This window comes from Mytilus trossulus, chromosome 12 (assembly GCF_036588685.1).
Source record: "Mytilus trossulus isolate FHL-02 chromosome 12, PNRI_Mtr1.1.1.hap1, whole genome shotgun sequence".
Lineage (NCBI taxonomy): Eukaryota > Metazoa > Mollusca > Bivalvia > Mytilida > Mytilidae > Mytilus > Mytilus trossulus.
In genome coordinates, this window is record NC_086384.1 from 6,865,715 (window position 1) to 6,889,953 (window position 24,239).

Consider the following 24,239-nt stretch of genomic DNA (forward strand, 5'->3'; position numbering starts at 1 on the left):
ACCTTAAATATGTATTTTTCAAATACCCTAAAACTCACTCATTTGAGTGCCTGTATTGAGGTGTTTAGATTATAATAAAGAATTGCAAACTTTAGGTCAACAGACTCAACACCTCTCACATGTCTCATGGATGAAATCCACTAAAAATCATGAAGGTTGGTATTTTGCGTGAATTTCATGAATTTGGAAGCCAGCTGGCATCTGTCAGACTGTTTTCAAGCAGTTGAGGATAAACTCAATTTTTTGTTAATGTGATATTGACCAATAGACAAAACATTTGAAAAGACCCCTATGTGTAACTTCACATAATTAGCAGTCAAGCAACAAGATTATAAAATAATTTAATAATTAGCACCAATTGTTTTGATAACATATTAGTAATGAAGGCAGTTACAAAATATCAAATGTGGAGACTCTTACTGGACAGATTCTCACAACTTCTCAAAATGTTAATATGGAGAAACTCATTGAACAGATCCTGAAAACTTCCTCACAAAATGTCACTAACATGACTAAGGACACACTCATTGAACAGATTCTGACAACTTTCTCACAACTGTTTTAACTTGATTACATTTCTTGCTAAGTGCATTGTCTTCTTTAAGTACATTTGATTCGAAAGTTTGATCAATACCATTTTGTTCTACACTAATGCTACTTCCTGTTGATGTGTTTAAATCTCCACTAATGCTACTTCCTGTGGATGTGTTTAAATCTCCACTAATGCTACTTCCTATTGAAGTGTTTAAAAGATCCTCTAAAGTTCCATTGATTGTATTATTGTCAGATTTTATTTCCTGACTATCACTTTTTTGAGTATTATTACAGTTTGTGTCAAATAATGAAAGAGAATTCTCATTGGACTGTTTATTTCTCCTTGACCTTCTTGTTCTCCTGACAGGGTTATCTCCCTTTTCAGGGGAATTTTGCAAACTGTGATTTTCAAATCCTTTCACAGTTGATGCAACAAAATCTTTAGGTAGAGTAAATGATTCATCATCAGTTTTATTCAAATCACTAGGTTCTAGCACCTTTTCTAGTTTGAGGTCATCATTTAATAGATTTTCAAATGTTTTAACACAGTCAATATCGTTAAAATCAAAAGTATTGTGTGTCTTTCTCTGTTGTTTTCCGTCTAGTTTTGATTCAATTTGAATGCTGCCAATTGCATCATGATTTGTATTAATCTTTTCAACAGATTTTGGAGTAGAAGGCGATTTTTGAAGACCATCTGCTTCTTTCTGAGTTTGTTTTAATATTGGTGATTTTAGCATTCCCTCATCTTTTTCCTTTTGCTTTGATTTCGAAAGTCTTTTAGTCTCAATTTCACTTTTTCTATTTTTCTCATCATCTTTTTTCTCAGTATTTTGATTATTTTCATCAAACTTAGGCAGAGAAGATTTTTGAAGGCCGTCTTCTTCCTGATTTTGTTTTAATGTAGGTGATTTTAGCATTCCCTCATCTTTCTCCTTTTGTTTTAATTTTGGAAACATTTTAGTCTCAACTGCACTTTCTTTATTTTTCTCATCATCTTTTTTCTCTTTATTTTGATTTGTTTCATCAGACTTTGAAGAAGTAGGAGATTTTTTAAGACAGCCTTCTTTCTGATTTTGTTTTAATGTTGGTGATTTCAGCATTCCCTCATCCTTCTTCTTTTGGTTTGTTTTTGGAAGCTTTTTATCCTCAATTTCACTATTTTTATTTTGAACAGTATCGTTTTCCTCGATATTTTGACTGAACACTATACTATCTTCTGTTATACCATTCACCATCACATTTTGGGTAGAATCTGTTTTTTCTATTGTATTTATGTCTTTTTGATTTTTTCCTGAATCTTTCTCTTGCCCATTTTGTTTTTCTTGAATTGTTTCCTTTTCTTCATTCATTGTTTCTGATTTGGGAGAATCTAATACATTTTCCTTAACTTCTCTAGAATTCCTTTTTGTAGAATCTTTCCTACCCGCCTCCTTCCTGGCAGAAGGAGCTTTCAACTTTCCTTTTGTTTTGATCAATTCTTCGTCTAAGGGATTCTGTCGGTTTGCTGTCAGTGTTTCCCTTTCTTCCTGTGCAGTTCTTATAGCATCAACCCTAACAAAAAGTAAATAAATGAAAGTTTTAAATATATTACAGTTGGTGGTCTTAGAAATTATAAATGCTGTACCAGTTACCCCCCTTTCTTGTAAGTTTTATTTGTTTTCTGAAACTGAGAGCATAGTGTGATGCAGATAATAAATTTGAACCTATATGTGTTGCTCTCTGTAATTACAGCTGTTTCACAATCTTGATTATGTTTACCTACTGGTTCCCAAATATGATCTCAAGTTTCATCTCATAGAGACATAACTTGAGAACTTTATCAGAATAAACATGATAAATGCACACGGATAGCTGTCAAATTGAGTTTCGGAGTAAACCCAAGTGAAGGGAGGAGAAGTACAGAATTTTAGTAGTAGTTCATCTTTAAAGAGTTTGAGGCATAAATGTGTTGAAAATATGCCTATAATTTGACAAAAATTGCCTAGTTTTGGCTGTAATAGGACTGCCTATGGGACATTGTCTATATTTACAGAAGTTCAACCTACAGGTTGGTGCTATTCCCCCCAAAGAATAATCAAATCAAAAAGATATGACATAAACTTCTGTGCACACAAAAATTGTTTTCTAAAATACTTATAGCTTTTATTACATATCATGGAGAAGAGAGGACAAAAGTTTGAAAAGACAAACCTATAAAACATTTAAGAGAGTAAACATTAAAATGCTCTGCACTTAACAAACAAAACCTTTAAAGGGCTATTTCAGATTTAAAAGCATTGGCGGTAAATGGGAGGCATCATTTTTTTAACATGACCGCCCATTATATCAAATTTCCAATTTACGCCTTACAAAATTCTAAAGAAAATGCAACCAATCACTTTTTTAATTTAAGTACCTCCCATCCCCCCCCAATACATTTAAATGTTAAACACCCATTAGGCTAATTTTGCATGAGGAAATTGCAGCCTTGTTTTTCGTACAATTATATAATATATGGTCAAGATCATGAAAACAATTGTTTGTCATTTCAATCAAGCCAGTACTAAAACAACTTTTTTTTCTATGGTCTGGTTGTTGTCTCTTTGACACATTCCCCATTTCCATTCTCAGTTTTATTAATATGTTTAATGGTCTTTAATATACCTTAATAATTCATGTATAGTCAGAAAAAAACTCTCTTTTTTGGGGGTAACACAGTATCAGTTATAGAGATCACCTTACCAAGACAAACTGTTCTGATTCCTAGGTAACCAGTTTATATTCATTATCCTGAATGCAGTAAGCTTTCAAATTAAAAAGGAACTACCAATTTTCATAAAATATTTGGTTGATCAATCAGAAAATCAAAACCACACCTTCTGTCAATCTAGGCAAGTATGATTACCCAAGAATAACACAGTGGTGTCAATCTAGGCAAGTATGATTACCCAAGAATAACACAGTGGTGTCAATCTAGGCAAGTATGATTACCCAAGAATAACACAGTGGTGTCAATCTAGGCAAGTATGATTACCCAAGAATAACACAGTGGTGTCAATCTAGGCAAGTATGATTACCCAAGAATAACACAGTGGTGTCAATCTAGGCAAGTATGATTACCCAAGAATAACACAGTGGTGTCAATCTAGGCAAGTATGATTACCCAAGAATAACACAGTGGTGTCAATCTAGGCAAGTATGATTACCCAAGAATAACACAGTGGTATCAATCTAGGCACGTATGATTACCCAAGAATAACACAGTGGTGTCAATCTAGGCACGTATGATTACCCAAGAATAACTCAGTGGTTTCAATCTAGGCAAGTATGATTACCCAAGAATAACACAGTGGTGTCAATCTAGGCAAGTATGATTACCCAAGAATAACACAGTGGTGTCAATCTAGGCAAGTATAATTACCCAAGAATAACACAGTGGTTTCAATCTAGGCAAGTATGATTACCCAAGAATAACACAGTGGTGTCAATCTAGGCAAGTATGATTACCCAAGAATAACACAGTGGTGTCAATCTAGGCAAGTATGATTACCCAAGAATAACACAGTGGTGTCAATCTAGGCAAGTATGATTACCCAAGAATAACACAGTGGTGTCAATCTAGGCAAGTATGATTACCCAAGAATAACACAGTGGTTTCAATCTAGGCAATTATGATTACCCAAGAATAACAGTGGTTTCAATCTAGGCAAGTATGATTACCCAAGAATAACTCAGTTGGTTCAATCTAGGCAAGTATGATTACCCAAGAATAACACAGTGGTTTCAATCTAGGCAAGTATGATTACCCAAGAATAACACAGTGATGTCAATCTAGGCAAGTATGATTACCCAAGAATAACTCAGTGATTTCAATCTAGGCAAGTATGATTACCCAAGAATAACTCAGTGGTTTCAATCTAGGCAAGTATGATTACCCAAGAATAACTCAGTTTTAATCTAGGCAAGTATGATTACCCAAGAATAACACAGTGGTGTCAATCTAGGCAAGTATGATTACCCAAGAATAACACAGTGGTGTCAATCTAGGCAAGTATGATTACCCAAGAATAACTCAGTGGTTTCAATCTAGGCAAGTATGATTACCCAAGAATAACAGTGGTTTCAATCTAGACAAGTATGATTACCCATGAATAACACAGTGGTGTCAATCTAGGCAAGTATGATTACCCAATAATAACACAGTGGTGTCAATCTAGGCAAGTATGATTACCCAAGAATAACACAGTGGTGTCAATCTAGGCAAGTATGATTACCCAAGAATAACTCAGTGGTTTCAATCTAGGCAAGTATGATTACCCAAGAAAAACACAGTGGTGTCAATCTAGGCAAGTATGATTACCCAAGAATAACACAGTGGTGTCAATCTAGGCAAGAATGATTACCCAAGAATAACTCAGTGGTGTCAATCTAGGCAAGAATGATTACCCAAGAAAAACACAGTGGTGTCAATCTAGGCACGTATGATTACCCAAGAATAAAAGTTGTTTCAATCTAGGCAAGTATGATTACCCAAGAATAACACGGTGGTTTCAATCTAGGCAAGTATGATTACCCAAGAAAAACACAGTGGTGTCAATCTAGGCACGTATGATTACCCAAGAAAAACACAGTTGTGTCAATCTAGGCAAGTATGATTACCCAAGAAAAACACAGTGGTGTCAATCTAGGCACGTATGATAACCCAAGAATAATACAGTGGTGTCAATCTAGGCAAGTATGATTACCCAAGAATAACACAGTGGTGTCAATCTAGGCAAGTATGATTACCCAAGAATAACACAGTGGTGTAAATCTAGGCAAGTATGATTAACCAAGAATAACACAGTGGTGTAAATCTAGGCAAGAATGATTACCCGAGAATAACACAGTGGTTTCAATCTGGGCAAGTATGATTACCCAAGAATAACACAGTGGTTTCAATCTAGGCAAGTATGATTACCCAAGAATAACACAGTGGTTTAAATCTAGGCAAGTATGATTACCCAAGAATAACACAGTGGTATAAGGGTCTGAATGGGATTTATAAAAAAAGACAAAATGGACTACATAATAAGAATACAGATTAAGGATGTACACCTCTGAGGAGCCAAAAAGTTCTAGAATTAAACTTTTTTTTCTTAACCTGTTTTTTTGGGTTTGTAAGACTATAAAAAAATAACTGGTAAAGAAACCAGATGCTCCGCAGGGCACAGCTTTATACAACCGCAGAGGTCAAACCCTGAACAGTTGGGGCAAGTATATATGGACACAACATTTAAGCTTGATACAGCTCTGAATTTGGATTGTGATTAAATAGTTGACACAACATAGGTTTCTGACACAGCATGAATGTGGTCTAAAAACTTTGCTTGACGGTTACAGGGAATGGGTGTTGAAACTTAAAACCTTAAATTGGACATTTACCTATTATGGTCCAATATCCAAAATCTAAATACATGGTTGATTCAGTTTATCATAGAACCCCTAGAATTAAATTTTTTATGAAATCAAATAATGTTCAATTTTAGACCCTTTAGACCTCAATGTGGACCAATTTGATAACCAGGCCAAAATATTAATCAAAGAGCAGATTGCTCTGAGGAATACGATAGCTGTTGTTTCATCGACTCATGTATACATGTAGCTGGATAATATTATTTTCAAAACTAATTCAACTGCATATGTAAAATAGTTACAAAATAGCCAAACCCGGATAAAAGTGTATGAACAATGTAATTAGGCCTATTGTGTTTTTTTTTTGTACTATCAATTCCAAGTTTACTTTCCACACACTGAAACTCAGAGCGAGAGAAGGTATTTCACTTCGTATCTTATCACCTATTTTTCTTCGTTAATTCTAGGAGGAACCCCTAACTCTTTAAATATTTAATTTCCTTTGGGTCAGTGATCATGGCTCCTTTCCATACACATTAATCGGTTTAAATTGCATTCGTTTTTAATATAATACGAAGTTTATTGACAGAATGACCTAAGAAATCTTGTTTTGATTCAGAATTCACAGAAGTTACTTCCAGAAGGGAGACAACTTGAAACGATAATATGGAAGACTCCATTTCGCCTGAAGGGGTGTTCTCAATGTGGAATACATTTTTTAAAATTTAAATGATGCATATGATTTAAAATTATGCAACAATAACTCTCAATAGCAGACATACATAGAAAAGATCCAATGAGTTATAAATTAATTAATTGAGTGGGGAATCCAGAGCAACCATTCAATCTAAGTCAAGAAAACTATACGCATGCGCATAATTTCCAAAACAAACCATGGGGCAAGATATATTTTAAATGTTTATTAAACGACCTAGATGGTTCTCTATTTCTTTATGAAAGTACAATCTCAAATATCAGTTTCATAACTAGAAATAGATTTATCAGTATTCAGAGAACTCTCGCATTTAATCAAAACTGGGAATTCCTTCTGACATGTTTCTAAATTTATAACTACACTAAATATAAATACTGCTTAATTCTGATATTCCGTGTTGCTAAAAACACGCATATAAGTCAAGGGAATTATCAAACATGAAGATTATGAAAAGAACATGATAGGAAAGTTGATTAAGTTTAATCCCTTTGTTTGTTTTTACCTTTTAAAGGAAGACAATCATAAGAATCTGAGATGTTCCTTAATGTTTAGAATAAAACGATTGATGTGAGGGCAATTGCTCTGCGCCACCGGTATAAGCAATCATATCCCAGAAATCTAAATACATGGTTAGATTCAGCATATTGAAGAACCCCATATATTCAATTTTTGTTGAAATCAAACAGTTAAATTATGGACACCCACTTGGACCAACTGGAAAACTGGGCCCATAATAAAGAATTTAAGTACATGTTTAGATTCAGCATATCAAAGAACCCCAAGAATTCAATTTTTGTTAAAATCAAACTAACTTTAATTTTGGACTCTTTGGACCTTAAAATAGACCAATTTGAAAACAGGACAAAAAATTAAGAATCTAAACACATGGTTAGATTTTGCATATCATGCATATCAAAGAACCCCAATAATTTATTTTTTGATGAAATCAAACAAAGTTTAATTTTGGACCCTTTTGGCCCCTAATTACTAAACTGTTGGGACCAAAACTTCCAAAATCAATCCCAACCTTCCTTTTGTGGTCATTAACCTTATGTTAAAATTTCATAGATTTCTGTATAAAATACTAAAGTTAAAGTGCGAAGACCATGAAATATGCTTATTTGGGCCCTTTTTGGCCCCTTAGTCCTTAGCTATTGGGACATAAACTCCCAAAATCAATCCCAACCTTCCTTTCATGGTCATAAACCTTGTGTTTAAATTTCATAGATTTCTATTTACTTATACTTAAGTTAGAGTGCAACAATCAAATGTGTTAGGACAACGAAGACGATGATGACGCCAATTGCTTTCCTAAGCACAACCAGATATGACCGCAGAGGTCAAACCCTGAAAAGCTAGGGAAAATTAGAACACAACATTCAAGCTTGATACTGTCTGAATTTGGATTGTAATAAAAAATTTAACATAATTTTCTGACACAAAATAAATGTGGTTAAAGGGAAATTCCGGGATTTTTTACTTATCATCTAATTATGTTCATCTTAACATAAAAAACACATTTGCAAAGTTTTAAATTTGTATTCCTTCTAATAACGGAGAAAATCAAGTATTTGTAACTTTTTTGGTTGAATTCTCGAGTGGGTCGTGACGTATTAGCCCGATTTATTGAATTCTGGGAAAAAATAAAATCTGTTTAACTCTTATAGCTTATCGACAATATACGTAATTAAAAGCGCACAGCTGACGAATGGTCGAAGTTATTAACCACAATATAAGAATAAACGAAAATGAATATGCATATATGTACCGTTTTGTATTGATTGAATTAAACTCCTATAAAATTATCTCTAGTAATTGTTTTTGAAATTTTAATTAACTATTGTTGAGATTTTTTTCATAAAATATTTATTGAACATTTTTACTGATATTGAACTGAAAATATTTCAGTTCTATTTACCGTTATTGTTTTGATAATCATTTCAATGCAACTAATGTGTGAGCAGAGTGTGTATATTATTTTGTAAAGGTCACTGTATATTTCTCGGCTTGAGGTCAATTCGTTTACCTTATAGCTATTTAGCCGCAGGTGTGAGTTCAAGCGTACACAGGTATAAATGTTGTTATTTGGAAAGGATAAACAGAAAGGATTAGAAAGAGTATATGCTGTCACGATGTAAATACACTAAGATTTAATACACGATGAGAATAAAGATACAATAATTAAATTGTGTAAATTAATTGAAAATAAAATTCAGATTCGTAATTCCGAAAGTGTATAAAAATAAAAGGAAACAATTTTTGATGACTTTCTTAGCGGCAATTGGCGTAAAGATTCAAATATGAAGCAAAAAATAGTAGTTTTAATATTTAATGAAAACTAATGCAATATTACCCAATTTGATATACCATTGTACATCTGTTTGATATCATTGACTTTACCGGAATTTCTTAATTTGTATTCAAAGCTGGCTGTGTTTAAATGCTAATAAAACTATTGCAATTTTAAAGTTTTTAATTGACAAAAAAATACAACATACAACATGCATGATTTTTTTTAGTTTCTTTTTAAAATTTTATTCTTACATAATTAAATTCATTTAACAACTTGAATCATTTACACATTTTTTTTGTGCAAAGAATACCAATTATCTAAGCTAAGGCATTATTTCTTTTGAGGATTTTTGAGGATTTTTTAAAAAATTCTATGATAATATTTGTGCAATGTTGAACATGATAGCCGTCATTAATCCAAATAAGTAATACAGTAGTTGAAATAAAAGTTATATTTTAGTCATGCATAACTGATATTGACGAATTTATAATAGTTCGTCCATACATCGTTGTTCATGAAACAATCATTATTAGTATATACATGTAAGTTTCCTGACGTATAAGAGCCATTGAGGATGAGCTCCAGAGAAATCAGACTAGTGGCGTTTCATTCGATTGTTTGTTGGGAAAGGAGAGGAAATGCAACCGCTTGTACAGATTTACCATACAAGCATTTATAGTCAACACAATCAGAAAGAGTTCCCATCGTTAGAAGGGGAATATGAAGGCTTCCAAGAATGAACAAGTGACATGTCTAACTCTGAACAGTTAGAAAACAGACTATCGACATCGACCGCTTGTTCTTGATATTTGAAATTATGATAAAGTGATCGAGTTCTTGCGTCTGACAAAAACTAAATTCCTTCATGGTTATATCTTGCCATACGTTTATATTGGTTTGTAAGGTGATATTTGAAAATCCTGTTTCTGAGATGTAGATTCATTTCAATACAGAAATTTCGTCTATATATTTCACAAGTGTATAACACGGAGAAGCTCTGAAGGTCCATTACTCCCATTTTGTTTGGGTGTGAACCATTGATGTTTACAGCAATATCAAAGAATAAGGTGATGATGGTAGAAAGAACTATGGCCGTCATGTGGCAAATATTACATGCATATCGGACAATGAGTTGTCAATCTGTATGAAAAGATTTCCAATACAACCATATTATTGAAAAGGAATGTTTACATGCTATACTCTCGTACTAGTATTACAGGGTTCTTGTGGCGTTCACCTTAGACACACATCGTTTTAACGATGTTTAAAATTAAATCCCGAAATTAATTTGAAACTTTGATACTCAAAAGTTTCCCAGCAAAATATTCACATCCCCTGGGGATAATTAGTGTTCGTCCAGTGGCATATATAACAATTGTGATGACGAATTCCTTCCTTTGTTCGAGAACAATCTTATTGAAATATAAATCTGTGATTTTCCTAGGTCCACAGCTTCAATGAACCAAAGCAAAAGTTATATATCGACCTGTATTTAAATCAAATTGGTTCTCTTCTTCTTTTGGTATACAATAGTCTAACATCGACATTCGATGATTACATACTGTTGGCATACGTGGACTAGTCTATTTACAACACTTTTACCCCTATTTATTCAAAATATATGTTTTTTTCTTATGTTCAATGTATACATGTATATATTTTAAATTGCGCTATAGTTCCGTAACTTTCTATCCAGTCGTATAAACGAATCGTCGGCAAGTGCGTACATTTTTTAAAATCAATATTTCTGTTCTGTTCCAATCTGTCCTTCACTATTGACAATGACTATATATTACATTTTCCCAAATTCACCCTTGGAAAAAATATTTAAATAGATTTTGATTTCATCAAATCTTATTTTTTGGGTATTATTTATATTTTTATGAATTATATTCTTTACACCAGAAATGTTATTTATAAACAAGCGTATGAGTTTAGTAATGACAAGTAAGACAGAGTTGTATATTATACATCTGATAGTTAAAAATGGAAAGTTATAAGTTATCAGCCGTGTACACTGATCAATACCTGCAGAAGTGAAACGATGCATGAACTTGCAAGTCCGACAGGAAATCGCTTGAATACCTGGAAGTGTCACCTCACACCCCTCACAATACCTTTGGAAGTAATACCTTTAGCCATGCTTGTGATCAGATGAGGGAAGATCAAAATATATTTGAAAAAAGTTTATTACTTTAAAGAATTATGAACAAATTAGATTTTCGAAAACAATTTTGACGGAACACTTATTTATGATTTCAACTTTGACTTTTCACCTAATTCCAATATCAACAGTTTAAAAACAACAGACCATGGTAATTTTAAAAAAGTAAGAATATTTTCCGCATCAAGTTAGTTAGTCGGATAAAACAACCGTACGATTGACAAGATATCGACACGCAATTACGACTACATCGGTTACTGTAGTTTTGTTTCTTTGTGGTTTATAGACATATCGTTTTTATTTATCGGGAAAGAAGACAAGATGGCGGATCGCAAAGAATTGATACTCTAAATTTAAAATCGATGGTGATCGCTTATCTAGCGGAATAAAACTTTAATATCTATGAATTTGAGCATTTTTATACAGAATGAACATAATATCAATTTTTGATTTTTTTGCGAAGTTTCCCTTTAAATATTTAAAAATCTATTGCGCTGTACTGTACAAATAAAAATTTCTTCTTGAAACTCTTCAAAAAATTAGTCCGGAAACCCAATGTGTCTTTGGACCCCGACAATGCAGACAACACAGAGGACGCCCCAGAAAACGTTATAGCATTATACGAACCCAAAACGAATTTTGCAGTCATATAACTAAATTTTGTTAGTGTTTGTATAAAAAATGAACCCAAATAATAGAGAAAAGAGAATAAAGGTCCTTCACCACACCCTTTTGAACCTTCTGTGGTATAGTAAACTATGGAATGGACTCATTCTGTTAAACAGGTCCAAAGTTACTTACCTGTGTTGTGAGTCTGGATTCATTGTACTGATTTGTTCAAATATCTGTGCTATTTTCGTATCATGTTCACAGTCTTTAGTGGTTTTGCCAAGTCTGTAAATTAACAGTACAAAATCAGCCTTTTATTCAATTATATTATTCGTCTTCGTGGGTGCATTTTTGAGAATTAAAGGAAAATTGTACAGCTCATGAATGACTGATTTTATGGCAGTATTTGTTTAACAAATTCTCTAATTTTGTCATAAGTAATTGCTGAATTTGGCATTTAAACATCTTGCGTTAAAAACAAATCTGCAAAAGATGACACTTTTTTTGACCACCTTAGCAAAATACTATATGAGCAACAGCCTTACCCTTACTCAAAATGAAATCTTCTGAAATGATAGACCAGAAATTGATGCCAATTTAATAAGGGGGCTCGCGGGTCTTAATCAAATTTTTTCTTTATATAGGATTTTGCTATTTTTTTTTTTTATAAATGAACTTTATCTTATACCTAATAGAAAAATAAAATAAAAGAATTGGGTCACAGTTCATTTACGCTCACAATCTGCCTTCGAAAGAAACATACATTTTTGTTAAGGTACTTTTTTTCTGTTGAACTGATAGGAGAAAAAGAGGTAATATATCGAAATAAAAAAAGAACTAAATTACAGAAATCGCTCCAATTTTACAATAGCTTAGTTTAAGTACAGACTATTTGAAAAAAATAATAAAAATTATAGGTCACCGTTGAGTTAAAAAAGATATTTCAAATTTTAAAGCCAAAAACTGACATTTTTGTACCAAAGGGAGATAATTTGGAGTAATTTTAAATGATATTTACATTATAATTGTCATCTGGGGCCAAAACAATATGATTTTTTTTTATTAATTTTTATACCATATGATAAAGTACCAACTAACAAAGTAATACATAAAATTTGTAATGAAAAAAAAAGTTGTTTTTTTCTGAAATTTTTATACCCTTGAGCCTCATTAAATATTTGTTTTTATTACTTTGTAAAAATAACATATTTGACACAAAAGTATGTTGAATTTCAATGTTTGCGCCAATTATATGATAACACCGGTACCACAAATTTAAAACATTTAGAGAATTTTTTTGTTATTCATTTATCAGTATACTTGTAACACACTAATTTGACATACTTACTGCTTTAATAAAATTGAGAATGGAAATGGGGAATGTGTCAAAGAGACAACAACCCGACCAAATAAAAAACAACAGCAGAAGGTCACCAACAGGTCTTCAATGTAGCGAAAAATTCACGCACCCGGAGGCGTCCTTCAGCTGGCCCCTAAACAAATATATACTAGTCCAGTGATAATGAACGCCATACCATTGCACTACCGGTATTTTAAAAAGTTTGATATATTTGCAAAGTTCTTTGTTCAAATCATTTCCTACTTATAAAAGTCATTAAATTAAATAGCAAAAGTTCAAATACATTGGAGAAATTTCTACTCTTCGCAATTTCTAGAATAATGGATCTTGTCAGACCCCAAACACAAAAAATTTGACAAATGTATTTTACATTTAAAGCAACCAAAGACCCACGAGACAGTTGTATAAAAAGACTTACTTAGGTGCAATCCTTTCAGTAACTGATGCTATGGAGCTGACAAATGAGCTCATTCTGGAGAGAATAGTTTTCAGCTTTTCTGTTTCTTCTTTTAATCTTATGATGTCATGTAGTTGTGCTGGAAAAGTAAATGAACATATGGTAGCACAATACAAAGATTTTATAACTCCAACTACCAAGTTTTAAAATGCTGTAACTTTCTTAATAATGCTTGAAAATTTATAAAAGTGGTAGTTTTGGATAGCTAACAGATTACTTTTTTTAAATTAATGCAATGTTAGCATTATGCAACAATTATGTAACCAATTATAATGTTAACGGTGTCTAAAATATTTTTCACCAAATTTCCACTTTCAAATGAAATTAGCTTCTGCATAGGTATCCCTAGAGGCTTGATTTTTTTATATGTTGTTCCTATGGCCATTATCTACAAAAGGGTGTCTCAGATTTCAGATAGAATGTATAGAACAAATTTTACACCTAATTAAACATTATCTTCTTTTATGTGGTAAGGATGTTTCACTAATTGGAGATTTATGAGAGAATAGAATACCATAGAGACAATCTGAGACACCCTTTTGAAGCCCATGATGTGTTGATTAAGATTTCGTTAAAATTTTCTGTATAGTTAAAGAGATGAAAGAGCTAAATTTATTCAAGTGACCTTACCCAGATTTTGCCACTTATTACATAATAATTGATTACATAATGATTGCATAATAAAAATATTACATTTATTTAAAAGATTAATCTTTTATCTATCTATAGGTACCTCTTTTATTATTTTCTATGCATTCATAAGAAAGTTACAGCATTTCAAATGTTAGTGATTGGAAGTAAAAAAATCTTTGTATTGTGCTACCTTAACCCCGCCACATTATTTATGTATGTGCCTGTCCCAAGTCAGAAGCCTGTAATTCAGTGGTTGTCGTTTGTTTATGTGTTACATACTTGTTTTTCGTTCCCTTTTTTTTCATAAATAAGGCCGTTAGTTTCCTGTTTGAATTGTTTTACATAGTCTTATCTGGGCCTTTTATAGCTGACTATGTGGTATGGGCTTTGCTCATTGTTGAAGCCGTATGGTGACCTATAGTTGTTAATGTTTGTGTCATTTTGGTCTTTTGTGGATAGTTGTCTCATTGGCAATCATACCACATCTTCTTTTTTATATAGTCTATAAATTATTCCTTTGTTCAACAAAACTACCAAGTAACCTGTGTAAGCATACACTAATACTACAGTGCAACAGAATGATAAACAAAAAAGAATTAGTGAGACAAACCCATTTGCAAATGCCATTCACTTTAAAAACAGAAGTGGGAGGGATAAGGCTGAAGGTGAATTAAATTTTACAGACACTTTGTTTGCCACTGACGATAATGTATCATGAAATTCACTTATTACGGTGTTACCCAACACCTTCACTAAAATTTATTTGGCTCCTTTAATTTTCATAAAATTTTGACAAAGTATATACTTTGACCCTTTGACAAAATTATAAAAATTTCAAAAATTTGAACCAACCATTTTATCAGAAAAATTACTGGTAATATAGCAGTTTGACAAACACTAATTTTGATCATTTTGAAGCTTAATATCCCCTGGAAAACACAACATAATCAAAACGTTTAGCTGATTTTACAGAGTTATCTCCCTGTAGTGTTAGGTACCACCTTACTCACAGGGTCATATTTTTTCATTGTTAAAAACAGAAATTCTGAAGATGTGAAAGGCTATCAGAAAAAATATACATATGGGAAAACAAACCTTGATAAAGTTCCTGTTCTGTAGCTATTCTTTGAACTGAATCTTCCCAATGCTAAAAATATAACATCATAGCTTAAAATCATAACAATTTCTCAGGAAAATATAAAATGCCAGTAGAATTCTTGTTTAAAAAAGATATTTCCTCAAGAAACTATAGTTTGATTTGCAAGCTCTTGATGTACATTTTTCTCAGCAAATAAAAGGTCAATGAAAGTGCAGAACAACAAAAAATTGTATGGCTGCAGAAAATCAATATTTATGGTTCAACAATTACCGATTTGATGCTATTATTACACACTTTTTAAACAAATAACTTCCCTTTGTCAATCGTAGACTGGTTCCATATCAGACAAAAACAGCTTTTGCCAATGCAAATCATGATGAATTGAAAGTGATATATAGGTGGTTTAACTAATTTTAAATGAAAAATAATTTCTGATGTCAAAAGTATTTAGCTGAACAACAAAATATTGTAATTAAAAGATTTGAAAACCTGACAGATTACTCACATTACGCAAAGGTAAATTTGCTCTTTCTGCTAGCTCTCCATTGTAAATAAAAATTTTATGTCCCTCATAAGGGAGACAACCAAAAGAAGGGATCTCTAATTACAGGGTCAATAATGGGAATTGGCAAATAGCCTATTCAGCTTAATAAATATACACATTGTGATTATAGCGTTTTACAACAACAGATCTAGTTTTGAATGTTTGAATATTTATCTTTGCCCTTTAAGTCCAAATTTATGACATGACTAACAAATATTAATGTTTCTATGCTCTTTGAAGCAAATATTAATTATAAAACATACGAGTCAAAGATTCAAGAGTGGAATACATTGTTCAGTGATTTCTGTGCATAAGCACAAACTAAAATTCTGGCTGCAATGATTATTAAAAACTAGAAAATTGGAGACAATAATATAAAGTAAGTTACATTTATCTTAATTTGAAATCAAAGCTAGTTTGAACTTTGAAGGATTCTTAATTTGACAAGTTAGTCACATACCTTTTCCAGTAAGATTTGTTTCTGTTCATTCTTTGTAAAATGTTCCTGAAGACCTTGCTGCAATGCTTCAATCTGTACATCTAACTCTGTCACCATGGTCATCTTAGCCAAACATCTTCTGACCGTCAGATCTCTCTGTAACTCCTGGATCTGAGTCTTCAACTTCTCAGTATTGGAATACAATTCCTATCAAAAAAACATAATAAGCTTATAACATTGAATTCAAATATAAAGTGAAATCTAATCTTTTTATTAAAATGCACAAAGAATAAAAAATAAATAAATTTCAAGATACTAAAATGTTTTTTAAACAATGAATTTTACTGTCAATAGTCAATATTTAAAATTTTAAAGAAAAGATGAGTCGGAAGGAAGATATGCATTATATACCTCACCATTTCCATATATTATCAAGCTTGGAATAGTGACCTAGTCCATCATTCTATCCCTACCAATTATTATTTAGAAAATGCCTGTCCCCCTATTCCAAAAGGTACCTACTCCTTATACTATCTGTATCTCATACCAACCTTATGTGAAGTATCGAACTCAACACAGTGTTCAGCAAATATCCCTTTACTCTCTATGAGTTTGAACCTGAGTGAGTTATACCCTGCGTGCCCTCTCTGTGGATACTGTGGAGTGTGGGATGGTGACGAGTTTACAGATACAGTACTGGGAAACTCAGTTCTGAAATATAAACAATAGAGTTTGAACCTGAGTGAGTTATACCCTGCGTGTCCTCTCTGTAGATACTGTGGAGTGTGGGATGGTGACGAGTTTACAGATACAGTGCTGGGAAACTCGGTTCTGAAATATAAACAGTTCATATCTCTGTAAGTGTAAAGTAAGAACAACCCAACCCTACCGTAGATTCATTATTATTTGCCAAATACCAATTTTTGTGGATTTTGTATGTAAAGGTGAAACATGAGTTTCAATAGTCAATGACTCACACATTTAATAAGATCTATAAAGCAAAGCCATGAATTACAAAACACATTTTTTTCATCAATCCATAAAAGTTTATACACAGTCAGTCTATTAAATGTTTCCTGTTTTCAGTGCTGTACTTAAATTAGCAATATTCTTTATATGATTAGTACCTTTGATGAATCAACTAAGTGCAAATTTTTATAGATTGGTTATAATTTATTATAGAAATATGTTAAATTTATTTGTCATGGCTAGGAATTGCGAGGAAAATTTGACAAGCCTTGCTCTTCTTCCCGTCTTGTAATCTTGTACCAATGTTTTGATATTTTCTAGTTATTTACATATCATTTTGTGTGTTTCAAAAGGGTAATACTGTGGATTCATTTATTTTCGTGGATATCAATTTTCGTGGATTGATGAAAACTTGCATATTCGTGGATATGTAAATTCGTTGTTTTGGCAAATTCTGTAAACATTCCTTTAAAAAATTTGTATTTCGTTGAACACTAGATTTCGTGGTTCCCCTGTCCCAACGAAATCCACGAAAATTGGTATTCAACGAATAAAAATGATTCCACAGTATTTGGTTTTCACACACTCAATTATTTTCTTGAAGTGTTATTGTGGTTTCCTATATTTTCATGAGCGTCAGTATCAATTTTTTGTGGATTGAGGAAAACTTGCATTTTCGTTGATATTTGCTTTCATGGTTTTATCAATCTCTGCATATAAAGCATATGAAAATTTGTCATTCTTTGAATGATTTCGTTGTTGACTTGTACGAAAGAAAACCACTTAAATTAGTATCACAAGAATATTAAGTAATCTACAATACAACTTTTTCAGATAATCAACGAAAGGAAAACCATATCTGTATGAAAAAACAGAAATCATTGAACTTGACATAAGAATGTTGCACATAATCTATGATCATGATGATAAGATTTGTGCACCCAACAAGAAAATTATAAGGAATAATTTTGTTACAATTTAGTGAAAGATAAAAAAAAATATCTCAAATTTATTAAAATCTCCTGCTTACTTCCCTTATAATACAATTTTATTTGATTTGCCCGCTATTCCTAACTTTAATTCAAATTCATTGTATCAGACCAATATCAACATTCACAGCACTTAGTATTACATGACGAATATAAAATGCATTTTTTTAAGTCGTTGTTCATTAAGCATAATTTCAATAAAAGTATAATTTTAAAGAAGATAACTCTGTTTCACTTCTGACAAATTAAACCCATAGATTTTTTTTAAGAATGGTCTTTCATTCTCATCCTGTATTCCAGATACAAACTTGATAAAATACTTTACATTTTTAGGTATGAGGTCAGGGGCGGATCCAGCCATTTTGAAAAGGGGGGTTCCAACCCAAGACAAAGGGGGGAGTTCCAACAATATGTCCCCATTCAAATGCATTGATCGGCCAAAAAAAAGAGGGGTTCCAACCCCCGGAACCCCCACTGGATCCGCCAATGGAGGTCAGATGCATTTGTTTACCTTAGACCTGAATATGATGATGTAGACAAATTAAGTGAAGATCCATTCAACCCTATGGTAGATGTACTAGTGATTATTGTTTACCTTAGACCTGAATATGATGATGTAGACACATTAAGTGAAGATCCAGTCAACCCTATGGTAGATGTACTAGTGATTATTGTTTACCTTAGACCTGAATATGATGATGTAGACACATTAAGTGATGATCCAGTCAACCCTATGGTAGATGTACTAGTGATTATTGTTTACCTTAGACCTGAATATGATGATGTAGACACATTAAGTGATGATCCAGTCAACCCTATGGTAGATGTACTAGTGATTATTGTTTACCTTAGACCTGAATATGATGATGTAGACACATTAAGTGAAGATCCAGTCAACCCTATGGTAGATGTACTAGTGATTATTGTTGTTGTCTTTGGTGGGGGAAACAATAGAGGTTCTAAACACCTGAAAAGAAGTATAAAATATATAGATTCTACCATACAACATCTTTTCAAACAATATTTATCAACTCAAGACAATTAAGTTTCTAAACATTAAAACGTGAGGTAGAAAAAATTATCAAAATCTGTTATAAATACAAGGTAAAATGAACTTTAGCTATAAAATCATTTTTTTTCAAATCTTTGACGAGAGGCTACCATAATGCTTAAATAAATCCATACAATTTTGAGATGACAAGGCAAAAAAAAAAGTGGGTGTCAATTATATAAACTGTTTGAAAACAGAATTGCAAGGCTCACTCAATTTCTTCAGTTGTCCTAATATAGATTCAAAGTTAGTCCATTAGCCCTTATATGATTCAAGGTTAGCTGTAATGGCCTAGATTTAAAAGTATCAAGAAACTGGGTGCAATTGTCATGTACTAGCCCATTGGCTATTGCAGTTTTTCTCTATATGCACAAGAGTTTAAAACGTGTTTATGTATCAGCAGGTCAATGTGATCAGTAATCTTGATAATTTCGGCATAAGGGCTGATTGTAACTATCATATCATTTAATAAATATATATAATTGGTGACTTACTTTGCAAACATTGATTTAAAGTCTGTGATGATCTGACTTCCCTCCGATGGATGAAGTGGATGTTGTAATTGTATGATTGACTTAAGTCTCTCCATTAAAACCTGAAAAATAATAAAATGATTCAAATCTCTCCATTAATACATGAAAAATAATAAAATGATTTAAGTCTCTCCATTAATACCTGGAAATTCAAACGTAAGATATATTTTTAATTGTTTGTACATAACACTACAGGGAGATAACTCTGTAAATATCGGCTGAACATTTTAATCATGTACTAATGTTAATGAAATATTAATCTTCCTAATATCAAAATTAGTGTATGTCAAACTGCAATTTATCCAATGAAACTTTTCTGATAAAGTGTGTGGTTAAAGTTTTTAGAAATTTTGTATTTTTGTTTGGTACCACCGTGTTCAAATATTCTGGTAAAGTGAATAACGTCTATGTTCAGAATTTTTAATCACCTCAAGTCTTCTATCCCTTTTAAAATATGTTAACAATACAAGGTGGGAATATTGAAACAAGAAAAATTAACAAAAGTCATTTTCTAAGATGACTCGTATCTTGACGAGTCAAAGAGTTGTGTTTTGTAACTCTGGTCCCTTTGACTTCAACTTATCCCAATTAGCCTGTAGCTGTTTTATTTATCAATAAAACTCTATCTCCTATATAAATGTCAAAATCATATATGTACTCTGTTATTAATTTCTAGTTCAACCTACATATGCTAAGTCTAGAAACTCAAATCTATTTGCTGATGAACAAAAAGCTGCACTGGTTACTAGGTGGGTATGTAAGGTGGGTAACAGTGTACTCAGGTTCACTAACTCTGCTTTGAAGGCTTTATCCTTACTTTGATATTGTCTGAAATTAAAAATATCAATGTAATCAAAAACAGGTAAAGTGAGGTAAAATCAATCAATCAGCAACTGACCAAGATGACTGCTATCCGACTGATGAAGCATAAACTATGCTTTTAATTCTTTAATATACATGTATTCTTAAATTTAAAAGCCAGGGTAAATGTTGAAAGAATAATTTAGAACAAAACTATTTTAACACTACATTTTTTTTTAAATATTCAAAACAAGTAAAGGAAATGACAGAAAATGTAAAAAAAAATCACTTCACCAATTTGACATTACTGGCAGAAAGGAAGCAGTATTTTTGTTAAACACTTATGTGTACCTGTTGAATTTCCTTTATAGTACTTTCTCTATCATACTCGTAGCCAGGGGGGTCAGAAGACCCCCCCCCCCCCCTTGAAAACAAGTAAGCACTGTTAAAGTCAATGTTCTGTTCAAATTGTGACTGTTAAACTCGAGTTTGTGAGTCCAACGAACCCCCCTTGGAAATTCCTGGCTACGGGCCTGTCTATCAACTGGTTATATACTTGTTAAACACTTATCCATATCTATCAACCTTCTCTATTAAAGATGTATTTTGATTGCTCAGCTGATCATATACTTGTTTTACACCTCTTAATTCAGGTTTACTTTCCTCTTAGTACTTTGCTTTATACTAGTTTAAAATTTATTCATACCTATCAACCTTCTCTAATAAAGATGTTTTAGTTTCAGTTATTTTCTCCAGTAATAGATCATATAATTCAGTAACAGCTGTTTTCTCTTTATCAGCATTATGTTCAATTTCTTCAAGTAAGACTTTCAACAATAATATAGCATCTCTTACTGAAATCTGTAAGTCTTTGATTGCCTGAAAAAGGTGGAGATATAATATATATGTAAAAATAATGATGTTGTGTATGCAAACAAAGCTGTCAATAAAATTATTTGAGAAAAAAGTAAATACTAATGTATAGTAGAGGCGGAGGACAGGGGTAAGGGAGACAGGGAGAAAGGGGGTAGGAGAAAGGAGAAAGGGGTGGGAGAAAGGAGAAAGGGGTAGAAGAAAGGAGAGGAAGGCTGGGAGAAAGGAGAAAAAGTTGGAGAAAAAATAAATATGAAAAAATAAAAAAAAAACAATTCCGGTAAATTAAAAAAATAAAATAAGGAGAAGAGGGGTAGGAGAAAGGAGAAGAGGGGTAGGAGAAAGAAGAAGAGGGATGGGAGAAGGGAGAAGGTAACCCCCTTTCCTCCCCCTCATAATATGAGACCTCTTAAAACAACAGAGACCTACTCTAGTACAGATCTCACAAAGACAACCAAGGAATATACAAGCATGGTACTGACAAAGTTAACAGACTAATACTCCAGTCACATTTTTAATAGAGCACCTACATGTGGATTTTAGCTTGAAGACCATGTCCTGTTAGCTTTCTGCAATGCACATCTCATTCAAATACACAAGACAATAAAATTAAAATTAAGCGTCCATAGGCTGAGATATCACATCTGTTTTAAAATTAAGCGTCCATATGCTGAGATATCACATCTGTTTTAAAATTAAGCGTCCATATGCTGAGATATCACATCTGTTTTAAAATTAAGCGTCCATATGCTGAGATATCACATCTGTTTTAAAATTAAGCGTCCATATGCTGAGATATCACATCTGTTTTAAAATTAAGCGTCCATATGCTGAGATATCACATCTGTTTTACTGATCAGGTTTAATTCTATGTTGAACGTCCTTACGGTTAAGGTTTTACACATGTACTTACAAATATCTCATTAATTCAACAAATTTTATGATAATAGGTTCAAGGTGATAAATATAATTAAAACGCTGGACATGGTCACCTAACAATAATTCCTAACATAAATTTGAGAGGTTTAGCTAGCTGAAAAACCAGGTTCAATCCACCATTTTCTACATTAGAAAATGTACCAAGTCAGGAATATGACAGTTGACATCCATTTATTTGATGTGTTTGGACTTTTGATTTTGCCTTTTGATTTTGGACTTTCCTTTTTGAATTTCCTCGGAGTTCAGTATATTTGTGTTTTTACTTTTGATTGACTAATCACTTTCAGTATCACCTTTTTTCACTAACGAACATGAGTGACACATATTAAGGACCAGTCATAAATGATCGGGTGTTTACCATTAAATGGGTTCATAAAGTATGGGCTACTGGTCAATCTAATTATGCTAAATACTGATCTTTTAGTGTCCTTTTTTTTGTAGTTGGGTTGCTGTAAACTTTAAGAATCAACTTTTTTTCCAAAGTTTTATGTATTTTTCAATCAAAACTAACTTGTATTTTAAAATCCTGGAATGTAAGACCTGAAAAACATTTTTCCTTTTGAAATTGTTGTTTGATGATGATTGATGTGCCCATATTTTGACTGTTTTATTAATGGTGTCTATTTATTTAATGCATCAATGAATTTGATGAGACTGTCATTAAAGTGAGAGGGTTAGCCCTATAGAACCAGGTTTAATCCACTATTTTCTACATTTGAAAGTGCCTTTACCAAGTCAGGAAAATGACAGTTCTTGTCCATTCCTTTTTTATGCGTTTTGTTATTTGATTTTGCCATGTGATTATGGACTTTCCGAGTTCCTCTAAGTTCAGTATTTTTATGATTTTAATTTTTCAGTGCGACTTACCATCATACTTTGATCTAACTTCTTACAGCCTTGGGTATAAGCTGTTTCTAAGTCTACACAATATGATCTACTCTCTCTGAAATTAAAAAAAGAAATCTTTGTTACTATTTATATCAGAATTGTTTTTAAATGAAACAGTGTGCTATGTTTAAGAAATAATTCCTACATGTCATGCTCTATGCTCATTTTAACATGGGTAGCATTATATTTGTCGATATTTTACACTAAGTCGTTAATTCGATTCTAAAGGGACAAATACAGTATTTTTATAGGTCGAAGCGTATGAAATTACTGTAAAAACGTTTGGCTGTTTCTGTTTCCTCCTCAAGGAGTCTGTGCATTGCAGTTCATATTTGATAAGTTTAAAAACTACAAGCAGGGTAAATAAAACTAGAGGCTCTCAAGAGCCTGTGTCGCCCACCTTGGTTTATGTGCATATTAAACAATGGACACAGATAAATTCATAACAAAATTGTGTTTTGATGATGGTGATGTGTTTGTAGATCTTACTTTACTGAACATTCTTGTTGCTAAAATTATCTCTTTCTATAATGAAGTGGCCCAGTAATTACAGTGGAAAATATTTTCTAAAAATCTACCAAAATTTATAAAAAATGTTAAAAATTGACTATAAAGGGCAATAACTCTGAAAAGGGTCAACTGACCATATCAGTCCTGTTGACTTATTTGTAAATCTTACTTTGCTGAACATTATTGCTGTTTACTGTTTATCTCTATCTATAACATTATTCAAGATAATAACCAAAAACAGCAAAATTTCCTTAAAATTACCAATTATTCAGAGGCAGCAACCCAACAACGAGTTATTCATCTGAAACTTTCAAGGCAGATATATCTTGACCTGATAAACAATTTAACTCTATGCCGGATTTGCTCTAAATGCTTTGGTTTTTGAGTTATAAGCCAAAAACTGCATTTTACCCCTATGTTCTATTTTTAGCCATGGCGGCCATCTTGGTTGGTTGACCCGGTC

At 32.3% G+C, this 24,239-nt stretch overlaps 1 protein-coding gene across 3 annotated transcripts in view; it reads right to left on the reverse strand.

Annotated features, from left to right (window-relative positions):
• Positions 1-325: 325 nt before the first annotated feature.
• The window catches only part of LOC134693182 (RING finger protein 207-like), a 37,683-nt gene continuing 13,769 nt past the window's right edge, over positions 326-24,239 (reverse strand). For 2 of the 3 annotated variants that reach the window (XM_063553897.1, XM_063553898.1), the window contains exons 6-16: positions 23,246-23,321; positions 21,273-21,445; positions 20,452-20,593; positions 19,727-19,827; positions 19,029-19,148; positions 16,775-17,054; positions 16,245-16,430; positions 15,237-15,288; positions 13,470-13,587; positions 11,884-11,976; positions 326-2,088 (exon numbers count right to left, since the gene is read on the reverse strand). In XM_063553897.1, the coding sequence (XP_063409967.1) occupies positions 525-2,088; positions 11,884-11,976; positions 13,470-13,587; positions 15,237-15,288; positions 16,245-16,430; positions 16,775-17,054; positions 19,029-19,148; positions 19,727-19,827; positions 20,452-20,593; positions 21,273-21,445; positions 23,246-23,321 (2,905 nt within the window). In that variant the 3' untranslated portion in view covers positions 326-524. The remainder of the gene's footprint in view (positions 2,089-11,883; positions 11,977-13,469; positions 13,588-15,236; positions 15,289-16,244; positions 16,431-16,774; positions 17,055-19,028; positions 19,149-19,726; positions 19,828-20,451; positions 20,594-21,272; positions 21,446-23,245; positions 23,322-24,239) is intronic. The other variant, XM_063553899.1, reaches the window with a different exon arrangement.